Raw genomic sequence first — 12,079 nt, 5'->3', positions numbered from 1 at the left:
GTGTTGGGTACTCTTCTAAGCTCCAGGAACGTAGCAATGAACAATCCTTGCCTTTAGAAGTTTGCATTGTAGTAGTAGGAGACAAGTGATAAAGTAAAATACATTGTATATTAGTTGGTAACAATGTAGCAGTATGTGGTTGTAAGTAGGATGGTCCCAGAAGAAAGCTTTGCTGAGAGAGACCTTGGAGCACGTTGCTCTGTTTGCATTTAGAAATTAAGATACTGGGACGCCTGGGTGGCTCGGTTGGTTAAGCAGCTGCCTTCGGCTCAGGTCATGATCCCAGCATCCTGGGATCGAGTCCCACATCGGGCTCCCTCTCCCTCTGACCCTGCCTTCCACTCTGTCTGCCTGTGCTCGCTCTCTCGCTCTCTCTCTGACAAATAAATAAATAAAATCTTTTAAAAAAATAAAATAAAGAAATTAAGATACTGGCTTAGAAATCTAGTTCTTTGGTTTCTCATGAAAATGAGATATTCTAGCAACACTGGAGATGTCTTTTTAAAATTTTTTTTAAGATTTTTTTTTTTTTAAAATTTGTCAGGGTGCATGAAAAAAGAGAGTACAGCAGAGGAAGCGACAGAGGGAGAAGCAGGCTTTCTGCTGAGCAGGGAGCCTCATGTCAGGCTTGATCCTGGGGCCTTGGGATCATGACCTGAGCCAAAGGCAGACGCTTAACCGACTGAGCCACCCGGGCATCCCTAGCAACACTGGAGCTTTCTTCTAGCTGTGCTGTATCTAGGCAGACACTTAACCCACTAAGCCACCCAGGCATCCCTCCTGTGCTGTTCGAGGCCTGTGTAAATCTCTATACCCACAAACTGAAAGAAATCTATTCCCTAGTAGCAAACTGCTTTTGCATTTACTCTTTAATGTACAGATCTCATGTTCTCTTGCTAAACTTTAAGCCTCTTGGAGGCTGGCTCATTTAAGAGTATTTTTTTCTTTGGGCACCTGGGTGGCCCATTTGGTTAAGCAACTGCCTTCGGCACAGGTCATGGCCCTGGAGTCCCAGGATTGAGTCCCACATCAGGCTCTGTGCTGGGTCAGGGGTTGGGGGTGATTCTGCTGCTCCCTCTGACCCTCCCCCTTCTCATGCTCTCTCTCTTGCTCTGTCTCTCTCAAATAAATAAAAATCTTTTTAAAAAGAGTAGTTTTTGTTTGCCTTATGGCTCTTGTGTATGAGTGTTTATAGAATATTTAGTAAACCAACTTTTAATAGAATAAAGACTGTGATCCTTTGTGGATTTAAGAGATGCTAACACTGTATTCTCTGTAGCTCAGTTTAACAGATTTCTATCCCTTCATGTGGAAAGCTTAAAATATTTTGTCGAGGATTAGGTAATAAAATTGCTTGACTGGGCGCCTGGGTGGCTCAGTGGGTTAAGCCGCTGCCTTCGGCTCAGGTCATGATCTCAGGGTCCTGGGATCGAGTCCCGCATCGGGCTCTCTGCTTGGCAGGGAGCCTGCTTCCCTCTCTCTCTCTCTGCCTGCCTCTCTGTCTGCTTGTGATTTCTCTCTGTCAAATAAATAAATAAAATCTTTAAAAAAAAAAAAATTGCTTGACTTTAGGAGATACTGACACCTGTATGTTGTTGTGCTGATTGCTCTCAACCCTGTATTACTGCTGCCCAGAGTGAGATGAATGATAAAAATAGCTACTTTTTTTATTTCATCGCTGGTAGAAGGATTTTTCCTTCCCTCTTATTGTCTTGCATCCTTTTCCCCATGATTGTTTTCTCGATGGCTTTTATTTCTGCTGCTTTCATTATTTGTCTTTGGTATAAAAGTCTTCCCTTCAACTAATGTAAAGAATACAAACCTTTCAAAACCTTTTTTTTTTAATTTAAGCTTAAATTTAATTAATTAAATTTAATTAAGCTTTAATTTAATGTCACCCAGAAGCTTCTGTTACTGTACATGACTTTTTTGTGTGTTGTTGTTTTTTTTTTTAACAGATGTACTTTTGTTTAAATTATAATTATTGGGGTGCCTGGGTGGCTCAGTTGGGTGTCCCAAGTCTTGGGTTTGGCTCAGGTCATGATCTCATGGGTTGTGGGTCAAGCCTTTCGTGGGGCTCCCTCCACACTCAGTGGAAGTGTGCCTGAGATTCTCTCCCTCTGCTCCCCCCATGTGTGCCTACTTTCTCTCTCTAAATAAATCTATAAAAAAGAGATACATCGTCTTAGTTCTACACTGTTAGGCTTGTTAAATGTTGAAGTTCCAATAACTGACTACATTCTTAATTTTTTTTTTTTTTAGAACTTTAATGGAAAATTTCAAACATAAAAGAACAGTGTGATAAACCCCCAGGCTTCATTCACATTCAGGAATTCCCACCTCAGGGCTTACACCATTTCTTCAATACCTTTCTTCTAACTCTTGAGGCAAATTGTAGACATCCTATAGTTTAATTAGTAAATATTTCAGTGTATGTCTTTAAAGGAGAAGTATTCCTTGTAAACATAACCCTAGGGGCCCCTGGGTGGCTCAGTCATTAATCATCCACCTTCAGCTCAGGCCATGATCCCGGAGTCCTGGGATCAAGCCCCACATACGGGGCCCCCTGCTTGACGGGAAGCTTGCTTCTCCCTCTCCTACTCCCCTTGCTGTGTTCCTGCTCTTGCTGCATCTCTTTCTGTCAGATCTTTAGGATTTGATTTGATAAGATTTGATAAAATCTTTAGGAAAAAACAACAACAACAGTGTAACCCCAGAAGTATTATTTTCGTGATATTTTGCACATCCATGGTTTTATAGACATGCCACGTTCTTATCAAGAATACTAGGTAGTGGGCGCCTGGGTGGCTCAGTGGGTTAAGCCGCTGCCTTCGGCTCAGGTCATGATCTCAGGGTCCTGGGATCGAGTCCCGCATCGGGCTCTCTGCTCAGCAGGGAGCCTGCTTCCTTCTCTCTCTCTCTGCCTGCCTCTCAATGTACTTGTAATTTCTCTCTCTGTCAGATAAATAAATAAAATCTTTAAAAAAAAAAAATAAAAAAAAAAAAAAAAAAAAAAAAAAAAAAAAAAAAAAAAAAAGAATACTAGGTAGTGAGTAAAGGTTGGCAAGTGTCTTCAATGTTTGTAGTATGATTCATCTCAAGGAGGGTTGGAAACAGACTGGTCTGAACAGAAAGCCACAGAGATTGCTTCTACCTTCTGCACAGAAGCGCATTCTTCACCCCATTCCCTTACTTCGATGGACACAGCTCAGAGAGGCCGCCCTCATTTATTTTATAAGCTCATTATCAGTCAACTTAGGAAACAATGCTGTCTGATTTGTAGGTCTTTGACCTGTTAACGTCAATCCTGTGGCACAGGCTTTTAGCCCTTGGCGCTCTTTCTGGAAAATTCCAGAACTATATAAAAGCCATTTCTAAAATCCCGATAGACATGTTTTGCCAAGAATGTCAGTTATCTCTTGACAGTTTGGCATTAACCTTTAAATATTAGATTGTGTAATCATAATGCCATTGAGGGAAAATAAGGTGGTGGGTGGCTGGCATTTTAAAAGTGAAACGAGCTTGGGTTCCCGTGAATGTTAATCATTATTATACTGAAAATGCTGAGAGTCCTGAAGAGTGAAATGCTTAGTAAGTAAAAAGCAGTATTTTGCGAATAACTTAGATCATAGGTAAGTAAAACATGGCTTCATGGGTTTATTTGACATATGTTTACCGGAACAGTATCTGAGGGGTATTTTCTGTGTTCGAGCTTTGTAACTGAGAGGCGAATCAAGAAACCTTCTAGTGCGTTCCCGCCAGCCTACTAGCCTGACCAGCACGTCTCAGAAATAGATAATTATTTTTGTCATTGTAACCTGCCTTCTCATTTGCCTTCCTTGCCCTTGAGTTTGCAACAGAGGAGAAAGAAACCCGTGGCCTCTACCATAAATACACATGGTTACAGCAGTCAAGTAATTGCATATTTTTTGTGGGCAAGTCATTCATTCGTGGTGATGAAATGGCTTATTTTTAATGCAGTTTTCTTTCAACTAAACTTAAATTCTTTGTTTCCATTTGATTCAGTGGTCTGTACCATTCTAAGGCACTATAAATTTAGCACAGCTTCTTCATTTTACCAACTTGGTAGGAGTTTTAAAGGTTTCATTCAGTTCAGTTTTAGTTTTCAAACAAAATGGACTATAAGAATTCTTCAATTTACAGTATAATGTGTAATTAAAGACAGACCCAGTATATCTGACAGGAGTGTTGTACCAGGGATCGTGGGAAAGGGGAGGTTTGGAGCATTACTTCTAATCTCATTTTAACATGACTGTTGGGAAAGGAGAATTTCTTTGGAAAGTAGATAAAAGCATAGACTGACTCTCGGATCACAAAATGGAAGAAACCCAGATTTATTGCATACCTGTCAAGGATAGAAATATCTTAAGTTTTCTGGAAAAGACATCCATGTGGATAACTTATAACTTTAAATGATTAATTAAGAGTAATTGCTGTCCACTAATGCTATTCATAGCAGATTGGTTCTAATGAGGAATGTTGCTTCTATAGATATTTAGGTTATAGAATTAGTTTATGACTTCTTTTGATAAACTCTCTGAATCCTCTACCTTACTCTGTTCTTTTCATTTTCCTTGTGAATTTATTTGGTTTTGTTTAATGACGGGGATATCTTTACCTGTATTACTTTATTCAGTTACCTATTTCTGGATATCTCAAGTTGAGCAGAAACGTACATTAGAGGAGCTGTGGGTATGGAGCAGGCACCAGTAAACACTAGTGGATATAGTGGCAGCCTGTTGTATAAAATCGCTAATAACCCATTAAATCAGTTCCTTTTAATAAATATTTAATTTCCATTTTTAAATGTCACATATTCCAGTAAACATATTTGCACATTTCAGATATACTTTTGTCTTTCTAGTGAACATTTTGTTAAACAGTAGCATATACATGAAAAGTCCACAAATCTTTGTAGCTCAGTGATAAGTGGAACAAATGTTTAATCAGCACCGGAGAAGTCCCCCTTGAACCACTTGAAATGATTGCTGTCCCCACTAGAGTGACTACTATCCTAATTCCTAACACCATTGATTCATTTAGCTTGTTTGAAATGTGTAGCGAAGGAATCACATTGCATGTGCTCTTTGGTACCTGGTTTCTTTCACTGTAATATCTGGGAGACTCATACACTCAAATGTTGGAATTCATTTTTTATTGCTGTGCAGTATTCTGCTGGGTGACAATCATAGTTTATCTTTTTTATTGACAAGCCTTTGGGTTGTAACCTAAATTTTGGATATTCCAAATCGTGCTGTGAGCATTCTGAAACCTCTGTGTTGGTGGTCATCGCTATATGGCTCTCTAGTGGGAGGAATGCTCTTGGGCGTAGGGTGTATGTATGTGTACTTAACATGCCCACAGTTTTCCAAAGTGGTTGAAACTGTATCACGCTCCCACCAGCAGTGTCTGGTTATTTTTTAAAAAATAAACTTCATAAAAGTGAAATTTGAATAAAAGAATAAATTTATTTTGAGTTTTGGAACACAGTGCTAAATTTATCCTCAGGAATGTGAATTTATACTCCACTGAACACTAGGTTTTCATCAGCCCTTTCATTTTTTTTCTTTCTTTTTTTTTTAGCCCTTTCATTTTCATAGTGAAAAATGTCTAATTTTTAAACTAAAGAGTTGAACTTTTTTAAAACTTAATTTTGCTCATTCAGTTTTCTTGGCTGTCCTGGTCTTTCTCTGTCAAGGGGTTTCTAATTTTTCTTTTTTTCTTTTCCTTCTTTTTCTTCTCCCAAGGGGGCAGGGGGAGGAGCAAAGCAGGGAGAGAAAGAGAACCAGGGAGAAGGGCAGGCGAGAATTCTACCACTGAACCACCCATGCAAGAACCAGGGAGAAGGGGAAGAGAAAGAGAGAGAGAGAGATAGAGAGTCTTAAACAGGCTCCGTGCCCAGACTCTGAGCCCGTGGGCTCCATCTCAAAATCCTGAGATCATGACCTGCGCTGTGATCAGGAGTCAGACACTTAACTGACTGAACCACCCAGGTGCCCCTTTAATTTTGCTTACTGCTTTGTAATAACCTTTTATATTGTAATCTACATTTTTTGGTCATATGCTATAATTTTTTTCTTCCTAGTTTTAATCTTGTCATTTACAATATAAAAGTTTTAAATGTTCGTGTGTGCTTATATCTGCTCATCTTTTCCTCTCTGGTTTCTGACTTTGGTGTTACTCTTAGGGAAGTCTTTTCACCCCAAGATGATTTTCTAAAAAGTCTGTTTTCTTCAAGGGTTTTATTGTTTATATTTAATTTTGTCTATTGTAACTAGATTTAACTTGTAACTCAAGGTGCTTTTTGTTTGTTTTAAAACAAATTTTAACCGGTTAATACTTTGGAATATTTTGCCATGTCAGAGGGTGACTGGTCCAGAAGAGTTTTGTACACCAATGCATGCATGTTTGTGTCATTTGACCAAGTGAGAAATAAAGTGTATTTTCCAGGGCGGATACTATTTGAGTCCTTTCAGTGTGCATGCTGTTAAAACAGTTTTCATTTAGAAAAGAATGAGATCAAATTAGTATAGACTAAATTGTCCTATTAAATATCTCTAGTGGGGATTGTTCAAGGCTTTTGAGGAAGGGCTTTGCCAAATTACACCCAGCCCCTCTGTTCTTTGACCTGTAGGACAGAGGATAGGAGAGCCAAATATGTAATTTCATATCTTTAAAAATACTGTTTTTCTCTGTGTAAGAGAACATTTTAAAATTTCTTTGGTTTCTTTGCCTTTGGTATAATAGTTCTTGTAATTAAAATGTGATTTGCACTGCTGTGGAGAAGGTGAGACCAGTTTATCTTTATTGGGTTGTTTGGGGTTTTCTTGTTGTTGTTCAGTTACATTGTGACATTCGAGATCCCCTTTTCCATATGTGGTTGTTTGGGGTTTTCTTGTTTAATTTCATTGTGAGGGGCCCCCCAAAGTTCATTACCTAAAATCCCCGAGTTATTATTTGTTTAGACCACAAAGAAGAAATAGAAAACAACAGGTCTACTGATGCGGGTTGGTTTGGTTTTTAGAGTTGAATCTTAATACCTTAAACATCTAAGAGTCTCAGGGGCAGATAAGTTTCTGAGGAAGAGAACAACACATAAGTACTCCTGTGATTGGAGCCCTAGAACATGCCAGAAGCTAGAGGCCGACCTAAGCTGGAGAGAGGTTTGGAAGGGGAGGGAAAGGGTAGGTGAAATAAATACTAGAGATAAGATTTATTGATTGATTCTGCTGCTGTTTTGCATTTAATAGTACCTGTAGGAAGGTGACATCACAATTATTTGATTATTCTTCTAAGCCAGGGGGAAAATGGATGGAGACTTTGCTTAAGTAAATCCCTAGCTTTAGGAGCATAGCATTTCGAGTTTAGGAGAATTGGTATTTTGCTAAGTTTTTGAATTTGACTAAAGGGAATAATGGGGTTTATGTTAAAGGTTCACTAGGGGTAGATTAGCGAGGAAAGACTGCAGAGGGGAGAAAAACTAAAACTAAGTGCCTTTATTTCCTTTATATTATCTACAAAATGCAGTTTCCGTGTTTTACATACTTAACCCATTTGATTCTCACAGAAATCCTATGAAGTGGTTTTTCCTGATTGACAAAGATAACAAAAGCTTGGGGAGTGAGCTTACATTATGTTGTGTAGGCCACAGACCCAGTACGTGGCTCTCCTGGGATTTGAACACCAGTGTCTGAATCTGAAGTTTATTCGCATTCTTTTCATAAGAGTATATATTGCCTTCTAAATGACCAGAACGACTACGTATATTTCATATTTTATCAGTTTCAAATCAAATGTCAGTAACACTTTACATAGCATATCTTGGGGATATCATCTTTAGTTCTTCCAGGTAATACAAAGCCTGTGTACTTTCCTTTACTTTTCACCTTAGCATTGAGAGTAAGCATGAGGTTACGATCCTGGGAGGACTCAATGAATTTGTAGTGAAGTTTTATGGACCACAAGGAAGTAAGTACACGTGTTCATATATGTGTTCTTCTTTTTCAGTTTCTCTTTTTCTCTATTCCTTAGTAGGTAATGAGAATATCAGTGGAGGTAGGTGTAGTATTTGAACAGTAAATTTAATGAAACTCTAGAACCAGTCAGAAAATTTTGCTTTTACCATAGTTACTCTATATGACAGTTTAAAACAGAAATTGTGAATACTATTGTTTAGTTTTTTTCATGGATGGTTTTGGGTAAGTTTCTCCCCCCCCCCTTTTCTGTTTTTTGTTTTTGATGAGGGGTGGGTCAACAGGGAAGATTGAAATAGGAAGCTGTTACTTATGAACTAAGTGTTTAATACTTTAAAAATCAGGTAAATGTAGGGGAGAAACAAATCTTATTTTCTTTTTTTTTTAAATTTTTATTTATTTATTTTTTAAAGATTTTATTTATTTATTTGACAGACAGAGATCACAAGTAGGCAGAGAGGCAGGCAGAGAGAGAGAGAGAGAGAGAGAGAGAGAAGCAGGCTTCCCGCGGAGCAGGGAGCCCGATGCGGGGCTCGATCCCAGGACCCTGAGATCATGACCCGAGCCGAAGGCAGCAGCCCAAACCACTGAGCCACCCAGGCGCCCCACAAATCTTATTTTCTAACTCTACATCTTTTAAAGAAAAGTTATTTTAATCTGAACATAGACTACCTGCTGATGAATTAATGTGGAATTAATTAATCTGCAAGATTTTCAAAAGATGCTAGGATTTAATGTTTCACTTAAACTTGGGTTTATTTTTTAATGTGGAGACACAGCTCTAATGTTCAACATTTTTACTTTTATTTCAGCACCATATGAAGGCGGAGTATGGAAAGTTAGAGTGGATCTTCCTGATAAATACCCTTTCAAATCTCCATCTATAGGTATGTAACTACTCAGTTTTTCTCATTAGAGAGTTTTGAAAGCACAGAGAAAAGGAAAAAAAAAATCGGCATTTTGTGAGAGATAATTCCAAAAATGGTTACTTCACCAAAGCCTAAAAAGGAAAAATTCAGTTAATCAGGGACTTTTTGTGGGACTTCACAGTGTGATAGATGATTAAATATACCTTTGCCTGATTGTAATGATTATAACTAAATTTTTCTGTCAGGGTCAGATGAAACAGTCTTAAGGCCCAGTGTCTATTCAGGCTAAGCAGTAAAATAATAAACATACCTTAAATCTCCTTTTAATTGCATAGTGTTTATTCTAGAATTAATGTTACATAGTGTTTATTCTAATTCTGTCATTAAGAATCCTCTCTGGAGCCACCTCTGCTTTTGTTCACTGCAGCTGTGGGTACCTAGGAGTGAAATTCCCCTTTTCTGCTCTCTCTGCTCCTCATCTTTTTAGCCCCCTAAACAGCCGAAGAGAGTAGAGTAGGAGCCTCAGTGGGATTGTATAAAGAGGTACCTTTTTTTCCTCCTTCATCTTCTCTCTGCCCTAATTGGCCATACTACTATAACCCATCCCCCCCCCCCCCCATTAAGGCACTTAGTGACAATGTAGGTCTGTTAGCATCAGATGCTATAGAGGTATAGTTGATGAAAGGCTGACACCTTTTTTTTTTTTTTAAAGGTTTTGAGATTGTGGAATGGTAGTAACTCAGCAAACTTAAGTCAGCTTTTAAAATTTTCACTTAAAGATGAGTTTGAAATACTATAAAATACTGACCAATTTTAAGAAAGAATAAAAAATAAAATTGGAATATATTCATTCTTAGTCACATTGGACCTCATGTTCTGAATTGCCAGGGTTGGTATGTCTTGCTACTGCCATGGGCTTATCTTTGGAACTCATGCCAGGCCTCTTGGACTTTAGACACCACACAGCCCACTCACCTTCCAACAAAAAGACTTTTTGTTTTGTTTGTTTGGGTTTGGTTTTGGTTTGGTTTTTTAAGGAGGTGGACCAAAGTCATCCTCAGCTTTACATTTTGATTCTAGCCCTCCACATTTCTATCTAAGATAAGTAACGTGGAAAAGGTAGGATCATCGTAGACTAATTCTTAGTCAAAATGTAGTAGCTTCTCCTCCACTCTCCAGCTACCCTACTGCTTACAAGCTTTGTGCTGTAAAAGTAATACAGACGGCCTGTGATTCCTTCTTAACGCTGGTAGCTCTTAGCATTCATTTTAAGAATAAATTGGTGATTTCCTTTTAAGGTCCCTTGGATGATTTTTCTAAGCTCAGGAATGGAGAAGATACTTTCTGAATGATTAAATTAGAAATTCCCCCTTGCTGCAAGGGTCTCTGAGGTGAAGGGTTATCAGATGATGAAATAGGAAGGGAGCTTGAGATAATCCCCAAATATATCTGACTTAATGCCTGTAGGGGTGGAACAGCAGTCATTCCCAGTCCATTCTAGGGTGATGGAATGGTGTTACTCAGCTTGGGTTGGGCCGGGGATGAAGAGGGGGTGCTTTTCTGTCACGTTGTGGTCGCCTGTCCCCTGATGATCCATTCTTTCTGTACAGGCATTTGAACTTTGAGTAGTATGATTTTTAAGTCTTTACAAACGGAATGTATAAACCATATAAATTCAGATATATTTCATATATGTCCATTTGCTTAAAGACTAAAAATTGGTATGCTGATAGTTTTGAGCCCTAAATTCCTAGTCAGAAAGAAATCAATATAACTGTTTAACAGTGAACTATACAGAAAAGCTGTTACATATCCTGCAGAAATGTAGTTATTTCTCAAACCTTATCTTAACATATTTTTCCAGATAATTATTTCATCATAACTTTCAAAGTAAACATGTCTAAACTTCAGGCATTGTTTATTTATTCACCAGTGACACAGCAGATGCCCATGTACTTTTAAATTAATGATGTAATATGAAATTGCTTGAGACAAATGACTAGGCTGATTTAACTTCTTCATAATTTTTCTTTTGCCTTTGTATGTGCTTTCAGAACTTAGAAATACCTACAGATGTGTACCATCTTCTCTTAGGGAAGTAGAAGTAGTTGAAATATTTGTACAAGCTGTGCTTGTTTCCTTCAAAGGAACATTGCATAAGAGAGTTATAATCAGTTGGGGGGGTGACCTATTTTCAGGTCATCAACAATATAATAACTGTTGAATTTGCTTTAAACATTTTGAAAGCTAGTGGCTCATTTAGAATAGGGAAGGTTTCCTTTTTGAGTTGTAGGTAGTTGTAGAATTATATAGAAGGGCAAGGAGATTAGAGAATCCCAACCTTAGATTCTTTTAAAATTCTGCCTCTATAGTATCTAGGCATACCCTTCTTCCTGAGCCAGGTTTTTGAGCTCTTAAATATTAAGATGTGCAAATTTAGATGAAGCTTCCTTACTGCTTAGATCTTGGAATATTAATATGTGTGTGTATATATATGTTTGTTTGCTACTTATTTATTTTATAATCGCCCCATAGTCTTAGTAGGAATGTAAGCAGATCCAGGTGACCAGAAATAAAGAAAAATTAAAAATGTCTCATAATTCTGTCCCTCAATGGGTATTATCATTTACATTCTGATGTATTTACTTTAAAACAATTTGCTAGGCATTTTTCAGTATATACTCAATGTTATTTGACATGCTCACCTTTTGGGGTATCCTCTATATAAGTTTTGGAGAATTTTCAGTAGGTCATGATTGCCTAACTAAAAATACCCTTTAAAAACAATTTATATCATTATACAAGTTGGGTTTTTTTTCCCCTCAAAATGGCAATAAAGCTATCTCTTTGGGAAGAGAAGGAATATAAACAGACTTTACAGAAGGAATATAAAGAGGTTATGAAGTTTCTCAATGCCATCATTATTTCTGACATCTTAAGCTGACCTTCTGGAATGTTATATTCTCTTGGAGTATCATTAGTGATAATGTTTATGAAGTCATCTTGATGCTTTGAAGCTGGATATAAGTTTTTGAAATGGCTAAAGTTCATTTAATTTCACAGAATAGGATAAATGGAAAAACTGAGTGACATCAGTTGGGGTGTAAAATGATACACAATTCTGAAATTTCCTTAGTTTAAGAATTATGATTTTCTTATGAACTGGCCCTAAAGGCGCTTTCAAAAGAGAAATTACAAAGCTCCTCTGATCAGTTG

General features: G+C 37.7%; 1 protein-coding gene and 1 long non-coding RNA gene across 3 annotated transcripts in view; both read left to right on the top strand.

The window, feature by feature from the left end:
* The window catches only part of UBE2H (ubiquitin conjugating enzyme E2 H), a 104,518-nt gene that overhangs the window by 51,561 nt on the left and 40,878 nt on the right, over nucleotides 1-12,079 (top strand). For both annotated transcript variants that reach the window (XM_059171852.1, XM_059171851.1), the window contains exons 2-3: nucleotides 7,913-7,989; nucleotides 8,807-8,881. In XM_059171852.1, the coding sequence (XP_059027835.1) occupies nucleotides 7,913-7,989; nucleotides 8,807-8,881 (152 nt within the window). The remainder of the gene's footprint in view (nucleotides 1-7,912; nucleotides 7,990-8,806; nucleotides 8,882-12,079) is intronic.
* Nucleotides 1,905-6,477, top strand: LOC131829759 (uncharacterized). The gene is made up of 2 exons (XR_009352986.1): nucleotides 1,905-2,789; nucleotides 3,047-6,477. It is a non-coding gene; the product is annotated as an uncharacterized LOC131829759 (long non-coding RNA).

This window comes from Mustela lutreola, chromosome 4 (assembly GCF_030435805.1).
Source record: "Mustela lutreola isolate mMusLut2 chromosome 4, mMusLut2.pri, whole genome shotgun sequence".
In the NCBI taxonomy this organism is placed as follows: Eukaryota; Metazoa; Chordata; class Mammalia; order Carnivora; family Mustelidae; genus Mustela; species Mustela lutreola.
The sequence above is the reverse complement of the archived record's forward strand: the minus strand, read 5'-3'. Positions and strand labels throughout refer to the sequence as shown.